At 35.6% G+C, this 16595-nt stretch overlaps 1 protein-coding gene across 5 annotated transcripts in view; it reads right to left on the bottom strand.

The window, feature by feature from the left end:
* UBN2 (ubinuclein 2) overlaps positions 1-16595 on the bottom strand; it is an 87482-nt gene that overhangs the window by 37978 nt on the left and 32909 nt on the right. For 4 of the 5 annotated variants that reach the window (XM_060108553.1, XM_060108549.1, XM_060108551.1 and 1 more), the window contains 8 exons: positions 16260-16363; positions 13739-14228; positions 8951-9021; positions 5221-5350; positions 2452-2570; positions 1838-1951; positions 1113-1256; positions 335-385 (listed from right to left, as the gene is read on the bottom strand). In XM_060108553.1, the coding sequence (XP_059964536.1) occupies positions 335-385; positions 1113-1256; positions 1838-1951; positions 2452-2570; positions 5221-5350; positions 8951-9021; positions 13739-14228; positions 16260-16363 (1223 nt within the window). The remainder of the gene's footprint in view (positions 1-334; positions 386-1112; positions 1257-1837; positions 1952-2451; positions 2571-5220; positions 5351-8950; positions 9022-13738; positions 14229-16259; positions 16364-16595) is intronic. The other variant, XM_060108552.1, reaches the window with a different exon arrangement.

Here is a 16595-nt window from a genome sequence, read left to right as displayed (position 1 = left end):
AGGGCAGATCGTCCAGGAACAACGGAAACCACCAGAGCCTTCCTGTTTACATGGCTTCTCACTACCAGATCTCAGGCCAATATGTTACATTAAGGATTCAAGTTTTTAGAGACTAGCCTGAGAAGTTCTTTAATAGATAAATGTGTCCTGAGGTCTACAGAGTCCACAGTTTAAACGATTTTTAAAAACAAAAAAGCAGTGGTAAGACAGAGATTGTATAAATGTATGTTTAAGTTCTATTTTACCTAGCATTTAATAAATGATATTTTTGTTTACTAAATATCATAATGTGAATAAATATAAGTGAAGAAATCTGGAGTCTGCATTTACTCACGGAGCAGAAGTAAGATGATTATGTACACTCCGACTTTCCTTAAAAAGCATTCTGGAAAAATTAAAAGGACACAATTATTTTTCCACAGCAGATAATAACATGATAATCACTTTGTCATTTTAATCATTTAATATTCAATAGGCTACTACTTGCTTTTTTTTTTTAACCAAATAAAGACTTATAATGGTACAGTAAATTCAATAAACTATTTTATGGAAAATGTTATATTACCTCTTTATTTAAATCTTGTAACAAATTTCTGCGGATTTAAGATGAATACTTTAGGATGACAGGTTGAGACAGCCAAGTCTATTAATTTTAACATTCTTAACTCTTTAAACTGGGCTACACTTAGTTTTAGAGATACCACTCTACATTGACTATTTTCAATAGCACTAAGGCTGTGCCTCTTTTTCTACACTCTAAATCTTGTACTCAGTTACTTATCTTCATGATACCCATATAAAGTTCCCCTTCCAAAGTTCAAAACCTTCTTCCCCCCTCCCCTTTTCTCTTATTAGGAAATTCACGTGCAAAAAAGAAAAAGTGGTCGGTTAAAAAAAAAAAAATCACCTTTATGTGTATCTCTATGTCCATGTGACTAATTGTTTTGTCTTTTAAGTGAGTGAAGCTTTCAAAGCAGACATCATCTGAGATGACTGTAAAGAATGTTAAACACACTAGGTTCTTAGGAAAATGAATGTCATATGTGTGTATATATGTCTTTAATAACAGCAATAAAAAAGTAAAATAAAATCTAGGATGTCATATTTCTTACCTTGCCTGCATCCAGCCCTTAGGCCACAATGGTTTCACCTCTGTCTCCATAAAGGATTTAAGATAATCCTCAGCAGACTGGCTTTTATTTGGCTCTAACTCATAGCATCCCAATTTGATCTCAACAAGGTTACATAACAAAGTTCTAAACAGATTAAAAATATATATTTATATATAAATCTGACTGCAAAATTGTAGAAAATTAAGCTTGAAACAGATTTTTTAAAAGCACACAAATCTGATAGCAATAATAAAGACTATTACCTGAAGAATTCAGAAGATGACATGAAGATAGATGATTTCTAACATATATCATTCAGTGTACTATAGCCAAATTCCCAATATGAGATAATTTCCTTTGATACCTTTAATCCAGGCACCAAAGATTAAAAGGGATAGTCCTACAACTAAACCCTCCACTTGGAGTACAGAAATACTGGTAAGAAAGATGACTGGTTATATAAATATATTTAGTACTGCATCTCTGAAACCAGTATGACTTACTCAATAATAAGATTAACTTATAAAAAGTACTATATGTAAATAAAAGTGATAGAACTCTAAGGATATTAGAACCAAATTGATTTTCTCTTGAAAAATTTTTCCTACACACTAACTTTTGGTTGCTTCTATCTAGTCTTCCATTTACTATCGATTCTTTTTATGAGAAACCTTACTTCTGCATCATCTATTTGGTTAAAAGTGAAGGTTTTGGTTAAATCTTACCTAATGGTGTCATCCCAGTGGAATTTCTTCCTTGGTCCTATGACACGTTTCCCTGGTTTCTCATCATCATCTTCCTCAGATCCATTTTTTTCTCGTTCTTCATCTGTTTGAAACCTAAAAATGAAAACCATTTTATGAAGCAAAGTTTCAACCCAACACTGCCTATAATATGCTCCTTAGATACTTGTTGAATTGCTTAATTGAATGTTGACTCAAAAGATAGGGTAAATGAGGAGTCTACCTTTCCACATAATACTTTGAAGTGCATTATAAAGAGCTCTGGTAAATAAGGTCTTCAAACTCTAATATAAAGGCATGAACACTTATCTTTTGTATCCAACTTCAACCAATCAAGTAGGTCAACATGTGAAATGTCTGACCAGGGTCAGCTCTAGCTTTGATCACATCATACACTAAATCAAAAGACCTTTTGCCTTTCACACCAAAGCAGTTGAGTGGGAAGTGACTTGCCATTTAGAAAATATATTCAATTATACCACTTCAGTGGTTTATATGGATTTCTACTTGGTGATGAAGTCCACTTAAGACCAATCTCTAACAGCTACAAGTATTTCTCAAATGCAAAAGCCAGTCCAAATAGAAGAGGTACATACTTGGCACACTTAGCTTGATTACGAGCCTGGCAGTCCTCCTGGTATTTAAATAGCTGTTCAGGCATGACATTGCTAACAGCCAGTTTCAGTTTTTGCAGAGGTTCTCTTAAACGATCATCCTGAGGAAAAAAAAACACTGAAAGTTTTTTCAAACATATTTACAAAACTTATTTTGCAAGCAGATTCTCAAAAGATGAAATTTGGGTTTTAGATATTGATCACACATTTGAAATGTCAGCATATTCAAATACGGACATTTCTTCTAAAATGCTGACTTTTCACAATGCACACTGTATATAATAAAATTAGGATAACCCTACTTCCCAGAGAGCCAAGCAGAGTCCCAGTTTTTGCCTGTTGCCTCAGCATAATTATTAATAGTGCTCAATTACACTCTTAAAAATACTCCAGTAAATTATATGGACACTTTAACTGTAATAAAATGATTAAATAGAGAACAAAATCTACACTGTGCAAACTACTACCAGTTAATCCCCATTATGATGGGGAACTAGTACCACAAGAAGAGATCCTGCTCTGGAGGACTGGAATGCACAGTTTGGTTTGGTGACTACCAGCAGAATGTTGGCATCCTGTTTTCTTGTGTATTGTTAGTAACTGTGACTTAAGTTGTAAGCAAAAATGCAAGGTCAAGGCCAAAGTGAAAGAGGAAAATGGGAGACTCTTATTCATGTCGGTTCAGGGCAAAAAGAAAAGTAGGTTTGTATCTGACAGCTTTAATCAATTTATTTATTTCATCTTGCAAGTAACAAAATATATATGTAGCTATTTAGAACATACTCTTATTACTGTCATAGGTGCAGAAATATTAGACTTTGCTTTTCTTACTGACACAACTGTGTTTAAAATGTGATTTTGGGTAAGGAGAAGATTTTTAGGAATGCAATTATCATGTTATGGCAGGTGTGTTTTACAAATTAAAACATTTTATTTTATTAATAACAATTTTATTAATAAAAACAAAATACAAATATTACTAACAAGCATTTTACTTATTTCACGCATATCAATTAATAAATATTATTGCACATATGACAGTGTCTGCTATAAAATCCCATTTTAAAAAATGGAAGATCCAGTATCATGGTTTCTGGGTGATCTCATCTTAAGAATTACATAGCTGAGACTATCTGCCTGGGAACAATCCAAATATACATCAACAGTAAAATAAATAACTGAGATATATTCATACAATGGAACACTGTACACACAGCAGTAAAAATGGAGTTCCCCTACATGTAAAGACAGATAAATCTGAGATGCATAATGGTGAGTGTAAAAAAGCAAGCTGCATAAGAAAACAGACACTATTACTCCATTTATATGAAGCTCAAAAACATGTCAAACCAAACAATATAATGTTTAGGGATACAAAGGTACATGATTATACCATATAAAGAAATGTAAGGGTTAGATAAATGTCTCTCTTCCATAGCCAACATTCCATAGTCAATGTCTAGGCATAGGCACAAAATCTGAGACCTCAAATAAATTTCATTTGTTCATTAACCTGCTTTGAAGTGAGAAAGAACTACAGTTTCTCAATTCAAAAGAACTATTTTATTAATAGAAGTACAGCACCTATAGCAAAGAATTCTATGCCTGTCAGATCACACCCACTGCAGTGATCCAGAGCACCACACTCAGTCCCCTATTTGTACCATGCTGTGCTTTGTGATTCTAACCCCCCGACCAGAAAAGTTTAGACTGACTCAAATAATACAACCAGAGTTTTCACCCCAAGAATATGGATTGGGATGAGAAATCTACAGTCAATCTCTGTGTGTAGCTTTTCTGTAATATAAAACCTTGGAAATAAAGAAAACTTATCTGCAGATGCACATAAAAGGATAAAAGTGAGATAGGGCGAGAGAGGTAAAGAGAAACAGAGTTAATTCAGATTATCAGTTCCCATTCCTTCCTGGTTGCATTCTTGCCCTTAATTCCAGGAAATACCTCTATTCATAGAAACAAAGTGTTCTTTTTTTATCTTAAACTGCATCCAAGTTATTTTTTCTATAACTTGCAAGTTGTAAATATTTTAAAAATACATAGTCAAATCATTAAAGGCATTAAAGGAAGAGTAATCAGGACAGTGAAGGTACTGAAGCCCATTTTACATGAAGTAAAGAAGGGGACATAATTTGTGAATAAACGCAAAAGGAGAATTAGGACCAACGGGATGGAAAGCACTTGGATTTGACTCAACATATGCAAGAACTTCCTGATATTGTAATGAAATAAGTTTCTGATCACTGGAAGCAAACTTGCACAATTACTTAGAGGCACTGTAGTCGAGAAGAATCTAGCAAAACATGAATGATTGATTACACTAGATAATCTTTAAGTAATCTTTAAGTTTACGTGCAACCCTGTGATTCTTTCCATTGGTCTTCATGTCAGTGTGAGCATATCTGTATAGGTCCACTTCAGGAATAAGAAAATTGAATTATACGTATGTCAGATTAGTTGTTGAGGGCAAAGTTGTGTCAGTTGTGGAACTGAGGTTAATTTACCTAGTCCAAGGAGCACTAGAAAACATTATGTCTCGTCTAAACCTCTCAATTGATGAAAAGCAATTTTTTCCCAGGGGATCCAACATGCTATGGTTACTAAAGAACATCCTATGGTTACTAAACATGTACAATACAACTATAAAGCAATTAGTATGCAAAAGCAGCAAACAGAAATCAGTCTCCTTTCAGGTTATAAAACCCCAGATGCAGGTATTATTGTTCCTCCTCTTACCTGGACATTGAGATGTAACTTCTTTAGACGTTTTACCAGTGTTTCTTTATTGCATGGCACAAAAGCTTCAAGGTGGGAGTAGACACTGCTACGAATGACAGGGCCTAGTTCCTGCAGCTGTAACTCAATGCTGACCAAAAACAACAACAAATAAGTAGTACAGAATTTCTTTTAGGTAGTAACAAACAAGCAAGGAGGCAGAGGCAGTGATTCTTTCCTCCTTTTACCTTTCCATGATTTCCTAGACAGTATTTTTCAAGGAAAAAAAAAACCCATAAATCGTAATGCTATAAAAAATTTCCATGAATCTAGTTTAAGAGTAGAATTTACAACTCCAACAAGATGGCAAATAATGTTTTTTGCTTTCTTTTTTTTTTTATTGAGGTATACTTGATTTACAATACTGTGTTAGTTTCACATATACAGGAAAGTGTTTCAGTTATATATATATATATAAATACTTTTTCATATTCTTTTCCATTATAGGTTATTATGAGATATTTAATATAGTCCCCTGTGCTATATAGTAGGTCCTTGTTGTTTATCTATTTTATATATAGTAGTGTGTATCCTAAACTCCTGGGAATTCCCTGGTGGTCCAGTGGTTAGGACTCCACGCTTCCACTGCAGGGGGCATGGGTTCGATCCTTGGTCGGGGAACTAAGATCCCGCAAGCTGCACGATGCAGCCAAAAAAACCCACAAAAAACCTAAACTCCTAATTTATTCCCCACCCCGCCCAAATAATTTCTTGATGACAGGGGCAAAGTCTACATTTTTGGGTAAAGCACAGGAATTCCATTATTAACCAAAAGCTCACTTCCTCAAAGAGACATCATACTTCCCCTCACCACCCTGCAACTGCTATACTAGAGACACAGTTTCAGTGAATTCTTAGAGTATTTTTTCCTTAAAGGTGTTTGAAAAAATTACAGATTCAGAAGAGGTAAAGCCCTCCTGGCTACACACACAGACTGTTTTATCCTTCTTTGTTTTCCTTATTGTGCCTCCACTGAACTAGGTATTTAATAGTTTGTTCAATTTATTCCAGTTCTCCAGTTCCTGCTAAAAGGGTATTTAACCAAACAGTTACTTCAAAAAAAAAAAAAAAAAAAAAGAACAGTTTGTAATAGCCACCATATTCTCAGCAGGACAAGCCTACTGATAAACAATTGAGGTTTCTTCCAGATGGAAGACAGTATATCTGGCAGTTGCTACTGTAGAAAGATGAGAACAGATGTGAATTTGAAGGTCAAGACCAAACTGGGGCCCTTGGCAACAAACTATGTCCAAATCATCATGTTTTACTATAGAAGAAGGTGCAAACAGACGTAAATATTTTCACAAATATAAGGTGCATCCAAAGATTCAATTAACAGCTTTTGGGGAAGGAAAGAAACCCTGCCAGATCAAATGTATCCAACACTTATAATATACACTGCAATTTCAGAAACAATGAAATGTGGAAAACTATACTCCTTGGAATTGACAGTTGAAAATTCTTGGTATTAGAGAAGCCAAATACAACAAAAGAATAAATAAAAAGAAGTTTAAGGCCTATTAGAGCCAGAGGGTCAAATCAGAGGTTCATATGGGAGACAATCACTCTGGTCATGAGTTCTGTGTACAAACACTTGGTTAAATATTGTGGTTAGATCTTTATTAAAAGTCAAGACTCTGGGTAGGAGGCATTCTAGGCTTGCCCCATTATAAAAGCTTAGTTGAAGCTGAAAATAAAATAGAAACTCCAAGTAGTAAGAGATTCCAAGTAAGAACAGACTGACTCAATGACCTACTTATAAAAATTAGTAGTTTCCAAACAGGGGTTAACTCAGAAACAGGAAGTGCTGACTCCCTGCTCCTAAGCCCATAATATTAGGTAAAAATTAGAGAAATGTATTAACCCTAGAGGTTACTGACTGTACTGGTCTATCCCAAATATATACAAATTCATATCTGAGAGCAGTTTAAGTACACATCCCTCACACATATACTTTAATATTTTTTTCTAAGAATTCTAATGTTTTAGTATATGGGGACAATAAAATATACCTGAATAAATTCATGGGAATTACTACCCCAAATAATCATGTCTTATATGCCCTTAGACAATCAACTCAGTCCAGAGAAATAAGGGATGTCTATTCAGGAAAGTGGAAAAAGAAGACAAGGGGGCATAAGAAAGTCACTAAAAGGGAAAAAATTCAACTCTGAACACTAGGGCTTGTAGAATTAGAGGCACACTCTCAGTGAAATAAAAAGCAGATGGGCTCCAAGAAAACTAGAAGATTTGTTTTAAGACAGACATGGCAGGAATTAACAGAGGTGCTTCTTTGAGATGTCATATCCCAAGGATGATTTTTTGATTCTCTCAGAAGAGAAAGAGTTGTCCCCTTACAGAATAGTAAAATAAAAAAGGACTGTCTCAGTCGCAGGAAAAAGACCTGATCTAGAAAACTTAGGGCTCTTAGGTTAAAAAAAAAAAAAAAAAAAAGGAGCTAGTCAGATCCCAGATTTTGGAATCTGGGACAGCTCTGATGAGTAATGGTTACACTGTTTATTGAATCTAAGGTTTAAAAGGGAGCTAGGTAAAAGGAGCTGGAACAGACAGGAAGCACCTGCAGGCAGACAGAACCAATCTGAAAACCCCTGGCTAAAATAAAGAATAGGAACAAGAAATTCCTCTGTCTCCATGCTACTAGCATACTAGGTTATGTGTTTTATGAGTCCATGGAGACCAAAATGATTTTTTAAGTACTTCAGGAGAATGAGAGACTGCATTAATTAAAATAGTTATCAAAACCAATAAGCTAATCCATCCTTTATATCTCAGGAGAAACTATCTCCATTATATATTTAAAAGACAGGAATCGTAGTATTGGAAACACTGCCTTGTTTCTTTGTATATGATGCTACTGAACCACCAAAAGTAGGCATACATTATTTTCATCAGAGAGGAATTTGCTGCTTTTCCCAGGACCACTTCCTTTTTGCCCATTTCTGCTTGTAGCCAATTATATACTCAATTTCTGGAACCATGGTCAAAATTTATAAGCCAACAGGTTTATAAATACAGCTTATCTGACCATAGTCTTAGAACGTGCAACTTCATTAATGTTAACCTCTAGCTAAGGGTGAAAATTATCACTGATTTAAATACAATTGATATCATAAACCAGCTTTCACCCTTTCCTTTCCAATCTAACATCTGTCTTCTCTACACTGCCTCCGTCCTGCCCCACAAAAATGATTCTTCATTAAACCACACTTTCCATTTGGCTATAAATGTCTATATGAATTATAATAAACCTCACTGGATACTAATGGAATTATTTTCCCCACGTCTGAATCAAAGTAGAAGGAAAGTACACCAAATTTAATACAAACAATCAGAACTGTCCCAGAAAGATATTTTCATATAATGTGACAAAGAATGCATTTAAATCTAGGATAATATTCAACCCATACAGCAGTCACTTGCTCTGGCAGTTATAACATTGGAAGCTTTGATTATCGTAAGGGGTCCTGGAGAACCAATGTATGTAGAAGCATCGTTTTGCTAAGAAACAAATGTTAATCACACATGCTGTGAGGCCAAAAGGGAAGAGCTAATGCATGAGACTAGCCAACCACTCAGCATCTGTACCTCAAAGGCCTACTATATTTTTTAATGACTTCTTAAGGTTTAAATAATTTTCAGGGTTTCTTAATCAAAGAAGAAAATTACTTACTCCAGAAGAATATTATTCATATCCTGTGTAAAGAATTTTTTCCTTCCTTCTTCATCAAAAAGTTTGGCAGCCTAGAGAAACACAAGATTGTCAATATAACTCTCAATAAACACATTACACATTATATGCTTCCATATCTATTTACTTAGAATAAGTTCCTTGAGGGTGGGGCTATGATTAACTTCACTTTGTATCCCAGCTTATTACCTGGCATGAGCAGGCAATTAAACAGTGCTGAGACAAAATTTAGCATACATAACATTCTTTCCTGTTATGTCTGTATTTCATTTTTCTGAATTTTCCTAAATTTAAAAAGTTACACAGGGGCTTCCCTGATGGCGCAGTGGTTAAGAATCCGCCTGCCAATGCAGAGGACATGGGTTTGAGCCCTGGTCCGGGAAGATCCCTGATCCGTGGAGCAACTAAGCCCGTGCGCCAACAACTACCGAGCCTGCACTCTAGAGCCCGTGAGCCACAACTACTGAGCCCGAGGGCCACAACTACTGAAGCCCACGCGCCTAGAGCCCATGCTCCGCAACAAGAGACGTCACCGCAATAAGAAGCCTGCGCACTGCAACGAAGAGTAGCCCCCGCTTGCAGCAACTAGAGAAAGCCCGTGTGCGGCAACAAAGACCCAACGCAGCCAAAAATAAATAAAATAAATAAATTTTTTTTTTAAGTTACACATATAAGACTTTTTAGTGCTATGGGTGTCTTGTGTATTTTGAGTATCTATCTGTAAAGTCTGTTTATCAATTCTTGCTGTGATCTCCAAGATAACAGAAAGCAGATGTCTCATTTTCTACAAGACAATACTGTCCAACTATGTGTCTGACATTCTATATATTATACTCATTACCATGTTTAACCTTCATAACAGCCAGTGACATTGGTATTATAGCTCCCATTTCACAAACAAGGAAGCTAAATCTTACAGAAGTTACATGATATGCCCCCAAATCACACTGCTAGTAAGTGGTGAGTCCAGGACTCAGACCAGAAGCTTTCTGACCTCAACTGTACAACACTGTCACCCTGTACAAAGATACTCAGCTTACTGCAGCCAGTCTGGGTTCTACCTAATTACTAACAATGAAAAAATTAGCCACAGTCATTATCAAGGGATAAGCAACAACTAATTCAATGAGGATAAGAACATTTTCATCACTGTGTTTGTCACCTTAGCCAGTTTACCAGAAACAAAGAGTATGCAAACCAATACACTGTACCATAAGCAAAATTTACTGGGGAAATCACAAAAGGTAGTTTATCTTGAGATGCCCAAGATGTAAAACATCGAGAGGCCTCATCCAATAATCTGAGCAAGCCACATGCTGACTCTGTCAGTCAGTAAATTGATAATTTTACACTGTTTGACAACATCACATTCTGTAAATAGAAGAGGACAATTTCTGAGATGTGCCTCAGTGCTTCTTAGAAAGGATGAAGACTGGGTATGTGTAGGGAGAAGAAATATAGGAAGAAAGCCAGAATGGAAACTAAACTTCAAGAAGGAGAACAAAAGAAGTCAAGAGGCTGAACAGTGGAAGATATGTTACAAAGTGAGAAAAGAGCAACAAGAAGAAAGTCCTTGTCAGACAGATATGAGCATTTTGGGCAATAATGAATACTCATCGCCTGAAGAAAAAAATACCATCTCCTATTTCAAAGAAAAAAATACAGAGAATTCACAGATACTAATAAGTGAAATGAATCTTCCTATTGATAATTTCCTACTAAGAGGTTAGGAAGTAGCTGTTCTAACCCTAGCCATGGCTACTACAGAAAGAGTTTTTAGTACATGAGATATAAGAGCACCTTACAAGATTGAAACACACTCATTACTAATCAATTCTGTTTATTAAGTGAATATGAATGGCATACAACACAGTGGACGGACTGCAAGTTATAAAGCATGATGGTCCTGCCTTTAAATCCTGACTTTGCATCAAGCCTCACCCATTTAAAAATTATGTGGCCTTGGGAAATTCCTTTAACCTTTCTGAACCTTAGTTTCCTCATCTATTAAATGGAAGAATACTACCTACCTCACATAATTGTTGGAGGATTAGACTACATAGTATATACAGTATTCTAAGCTCAGTCAGGGCACTGTCTCCTGAACAATAAATGATGTCTTGTGAAGCTGTGGGTCCCAGGAGCACTGCACTCAATACAAGGTATAGGTTTTTGCTAAATAAATAATAGCTGTTATTATTAATTATATATTGAAAAACCTGGATTACATCCCTAGCACTTTTTATTTAAAACATAAAGGAAACTAAAGATTTTAGCGGCAACATGGGATAGCAAAAAGCATGTACTATTGAGTCAGGTGAACCCGTGTTTAAATTCGGGCTCCACCACTTACTAGTTGTGTGGACTGACCAAGCTATTTAACCTACCTCCACTTAAGTTTGTTAACCATAAAAAGGAAATAATACCCACACTTCATACATAAAGTGGTTAAGATAGTAAATAAAAAACCTATTTGATTAATAAAATGATTGTACACTTTTCAAAAAATAAGCACAGAAAATAGCAAAAGGATGAAAAACAAAGGAGGGGGAGGGAACAATAGAACAGAATATAAAAGAAAATGACAGAATAAAGATGAATTATATCATTATCATTATAACAGCAGTAGGTAAGATAAAATCTTAAAGAGAAAATCTTTAAAAAGACTCAGATGAGGTTGATAAACAAATTTCCATTTACATGCTGTCTATAAGAGAAAGAGCTAAAGTAAGTCAAAAAATAAAGAATTCAAAAAAAAAGAGCTAAAATGAAGGTAAATGATGGGAAAAGCTATACCATGCAAAAATAAAGAGAAAGGAGTCTACAGTAAAATCAGACAAAACTGAATTCAAGGTGAAAAGCATTAATAGCACAGAAAGGGTCACCTTCAAATGATAAATATCACAACAGAGATCTAGCCATCAAGAATTTTATGGGCCAACAAACAATACAGCATAGAAATAAACAAAGCAGAGGACTTCCCTGGTGGCACAGTGGTTAAGAATCCACCTGCCAATGCAGGGGACATGGGTTCAAGCCCTGGTCCGGGAAGATCCCTCATGCCACGAAGCAACTAAGCCCATGCGCCACAACTACTGAAACCTGCGTGCCACAACTACTGAAGCCCGCATGCCTAGAGCCTGTGCTCTGCAACAAAGAGAAGCCATTGCAACAAGAAGCCCAAGCACTACAATGAAGAGTAGACCCCACTCGCCACAACTAGAGAAAGCCCGCGTGCAGCAACGAAGACACAGTGCAGCCAAAAAAAAATTAAATAAATAAAATAAAAATAGCTCATGAATAAAATAAAAGATACTTAGAAATAAATGACAGTGAAAATCTTACCAAAAAAAGTAAAAAGAAAAAAACAAAGCAAAAACTATGGTAAATACAAGTTATAACCTAAAAAACACTGGCAATGAGATACTTGAGCACAACTCTCTAAGTCCTGAACTAATAAATAAAGTACCTTAAAATAAGTAAAAATGTAAGAGAATTTAATAAGCCACAACCTCAGAAGAAATGCTAAAGAACAAAAACAGAAAAATGAATAGAACTGATAAACAGAATCCATGAGTCAGTTGTTGGAAAAATTAGATAAATCTCTCGCTTCCCTAATCAGATATTTAAAATTCAGAAAAAGTTAAGAGAAATAAATACAACATAGAGATTAATAAATTTAAAATGTGATTTACTATAACCCTAGAAGAAAGAAACAAGATGTAGAATAGTCCATACATTATACTTCGACTAACAATTATTTTTAATAACAACATATTGGCAAATGCATGGATTAAAACCCAGAAAAATAAGTAGTTTAATAGTGGTTATCCCTGCTGGGGGTGGGGAATGTCTGATTATGGGGCATCTTTCCCTAAGTATAAAATACAATTTACGGACTTCCCTGGTGGTCCAGTGGTTAAGAATCTGCCTTCCAATGCAGGGGATGAGGGTTCGATCCCTAGTCAGGGAACCAAGATCCCACATGCCTTCGGGCCACTAAGCCCACACCGCAACTACAGAAGCCCAAGAGCCACAAGGAAGACCCAGTGCAGCCAAAAAAAAAAAAAAAAAAAATTTATATTGAGTGTACGACTTCTGTAATCAGGAAAAGAAAAAAAGAGGACTAAAACATGGCATGGGTTCAAACAAACATGCTAAAGTAATAAAAAAAGGGCATTTTAAGCAAGGTTTGAAACATTTTAAATCAAAATTATATTTCCCTGAGATCAAAGGGAGAAGTATACTGACATACCTGGATTTGCAGCTAGTTAAATAAAGATTATGTACCCAAGTCAATCGGGAGAGGAATCTACTGTGAAATGCTAAAATCTCAACTCTTAAAAGTTTGTCTAGTGAGAACACAATGTATGCTTACTAAAGCTGCTGATAAGCTGGTAAGGACTAGCTGGTAAAATCGATTGTAAAATAACTAGCTGTCAACATAGCTGGGACCAAGTTCAAGTACACTTCTGCATTGTTACTATTTGTTCCTACCGTTCTTCTATTTTCTTTACATGACTATGTATGTATTTATGAAATCTATGCAGAAAAATATTTATAAAGTGAAGTGAGATAATAAAACAACCAACTTTTATCCATGTTATAACTATATTTAAAAGAAAAAGGCTATGCATAGAGCCAATGCTTAAAAGGAAATATAGAAAATAAAGTTACTTATAAGTAGTTAGGATTATAGGTTATTATTTTTGCCTGAAAGTAATTATTGTTATGTTTGTGCAGCAAACACAAGAAAATTATCACACTTACTACACGGAGGTCTTCGATACGTTTTTCAAGAAGGACAGGCAGACCCTCTGGGAGTGTAGGTACCACCTTGGGCATAACTTGAGAGGCATAGGTTGGCTGGGTGGTGTTTCCATTCTCTCCTCCTGACTCAGAGAGGGGGCTACCATTAGAAGCAGCATCCAGTAATCTGTCAAAGTCGAAATCATCTAGCATCTCTAGGGCATTTTCAGCTTCCTGAAACAGTTCATGTTCATTTGTGCTAACAAAAATGGGGAGGTCCGGATCAGCACTATTCAGATTTAAGTCCGAGACATCATTTCCCAATGCCACAGCAGCAGAGGGGGTTTTATGCAGAGAGGAGGTTGAGAAGTTCACTGGGACTTTAGGGTTAGACTCCTTCCTTAATGCATCCTTCTCTTTTTGAAATTTTCTTATCATGGCAGCTAGAGAAAGAGAATCTTTATAACGTTTCTTCTTTTTTTCAGATTTGTGTGAATTTAGAGCCACAACTCTGTGAAGAAAAAAGTGATCAGTTAGGCTATGTATGATTTTAAAGGTTAAAACCCCAAGTAAATAAGCAGGCACAGAATTAAAATAATCATTTGATAGGTGAGGAAGCAAATTTGTTATTAAATTACACTTTTACAATGGCATCTTCATCATCATCTGGATTGTCACTTATGAAAGGCAGATAGGTGAATTGGCCGTTAGGGTGAAGAAAATGAAATAATGTCAACAGAAATAAACAAAACTGAATAGAGCTCTGGTTTATTAAGTATACGAAGTTAGGGAATTCCCTCCCGGTCCACTGGTTAGGACTCCTTACTTTCAGTGCCAAGAACGCAGGTTCAATCCCTGGTCGTGTATCTAAGATCCCACAAGCCCCTCGGCATGGCCAAAATAAAAAAAATAAAAGGAAATGAAAGTATACAAAGTTAAACTTACTACTCTGTTTGGAATGTTCACTCTTTAGCACATCTATAAAGTAGGCACCTAAAGAATTAACGAAGTAAAGAAATGCACTTTTGCTGAAAACAGAGTTGATTACAACCAGAGAAACCTACATAATACACCCTCAAACTGGTACCCCAGGTGGTTTGTGCTACAAATTGCCAAAGAAATGCAAAATGTCTGTGTCAATCTGTGAGCCTTCATTCATCACCATGTCTTCTATCCAGACCCTATTCTATCTGCTACTACCTTCTGATCATTTTTCACTTTCCAGTATAGGAACAGCATTCTGAGGCTTTCGGATAGATACGTGTAATTTTCAATGACAACTTTCTCCCTATAGGGCCTAAGAGGAAAGGGTGGTCTCAGTTTAGCTATCACCTTCTCTAAAAAATCTTTTCTAAATTTTATGGCTTATATGCTTCTACATGCACTACAGAACCTAAAAGATTATTAGTGCCTTACAGGTAGGCCAGTGTTTCATTTACTGTTATATATCCAAAACCCAGACAGTGTCTGGTACACAGTAAGAACTTAGTAAATATTTGCTGAATGAAATCAGTTTACAAATTTGAGAAAATGATAAATTCAATAAAAGGCATTACTTACAGTTTTTGTTCATGAAGAAGTTTACTTGTAAATAATGAACATTTAAAACAACCAGTAGTAATTTTTTTTTCTTAATAATTTCTTAATGACTCAGGGATCACTATAATCTCATGTTTAGGAGGGGATAAATACCTCCCTACATCAACTCTGGGGATACTGACAGCCCCAAATTCAGATGTACCTTCTCTGCTAAGGAGGGGAGGAAAATCCAGCCTCTCACAAGTTTTTGTCCCTTGACTCTACAAAAAAAGCCATAGAGAAGTAGAGACAAATGGTAGCTTTATGACTGCAAGGTACAAACATTTATTCTTATGACTTTTTTCTTTTCTTTTCTGTTTCTTTCTTTCTTTTATTTCGTGGTTGTGCCTCGCGGCTTGCAGGATCTTGGTTCCCCACCAGGGATCAGGAATTTCACCCAGGCCTCGGCAGTGAAAGTGCTGAGTCCTAACCACTGGACCGCCAGGGAATTCCCTCTTATGACTTAATAAGGCTTTTGAGAAATTCTACTTGGTTTTTTAGAGGCCATATCATTACCTAAAGTCACAAGCATTAAGAATAGCTAAATAAAATCAATGACTTTTAAAAAATATTAAAATGACCATAAATCGTTTATACAAAGACTACCGCCAATTGTCAATCCCCAAGCATCTAAGCTCAGTTTTAGTACAAGAAAATTAAAATAACATGTTCAATGTTTGTTCCATCTTTTCAAACTGGTTCCTGTTGATAAAATGTTGTAATGAGCAAAATACTTAACAAATTTGTAAATCTGATCTAAAACACCTTAATCTCTAAGATGACTTCTACTTATTAATAAATAAAATATTATTAAAATATAAGTTAATAGGTCACTGACATTTATAAATACTGTATTAAATTAGACCCAGCTCAGCTGAACTAATTAACGCTAAATATATCTTTCTAAAAGGAGCGTCTGTCATGCTACAACACTGGTTCCCTCATTATGTCTAATTTCACATACCCCAGTTGTTTCGGTACTTTTTTCCTTGGCTTCTTCTCCTTTTCCCCTTCCTCTTTCCGCTTCCGCTTCTTCATCTCAATATCATCTTCTTTCATTTTGGGAATCTACAAAATGATTAAATGCGTAACTTACCTAAGTATTACTGCTTTACTCTCTGATGTTACCAATCCAGTATCCAGGGCAAGTGGTTTTTCTCAAGTTTCAGGGCACGTAAGAATTGCTTGTTAAACATGCAGATTCTCTGGGTCCGTGAGAACTCCCACCCCTGGTTTTGGTTCAGTTAAAGGTTTGGTAGAGCCTTTTAATCTGCATTTTTTTTTTTTTTTTTTTTTTTTT

Source organism: Mesoplodon densirostris, chromosome 9 (assembly GCF_025265405.1).
Source record: "Mesoplodon densirostris isolate mMesDen1 chromosome 9, mMesDen1 primary haplotype, whole genome shotgun sequence".
In the NCBI taxonomy this organism is placed as follows: Eukaryota; Metazoa; Chordata; class Mammalia; order Artiodactyla; family Ziphiidae; genus Mesoplodon; species Mesoplodon densirostris.
Note: the sequence above shows the minus strand (reverse complement) of the source record. Positions and strands in the feature narration are given on the sequence as shown.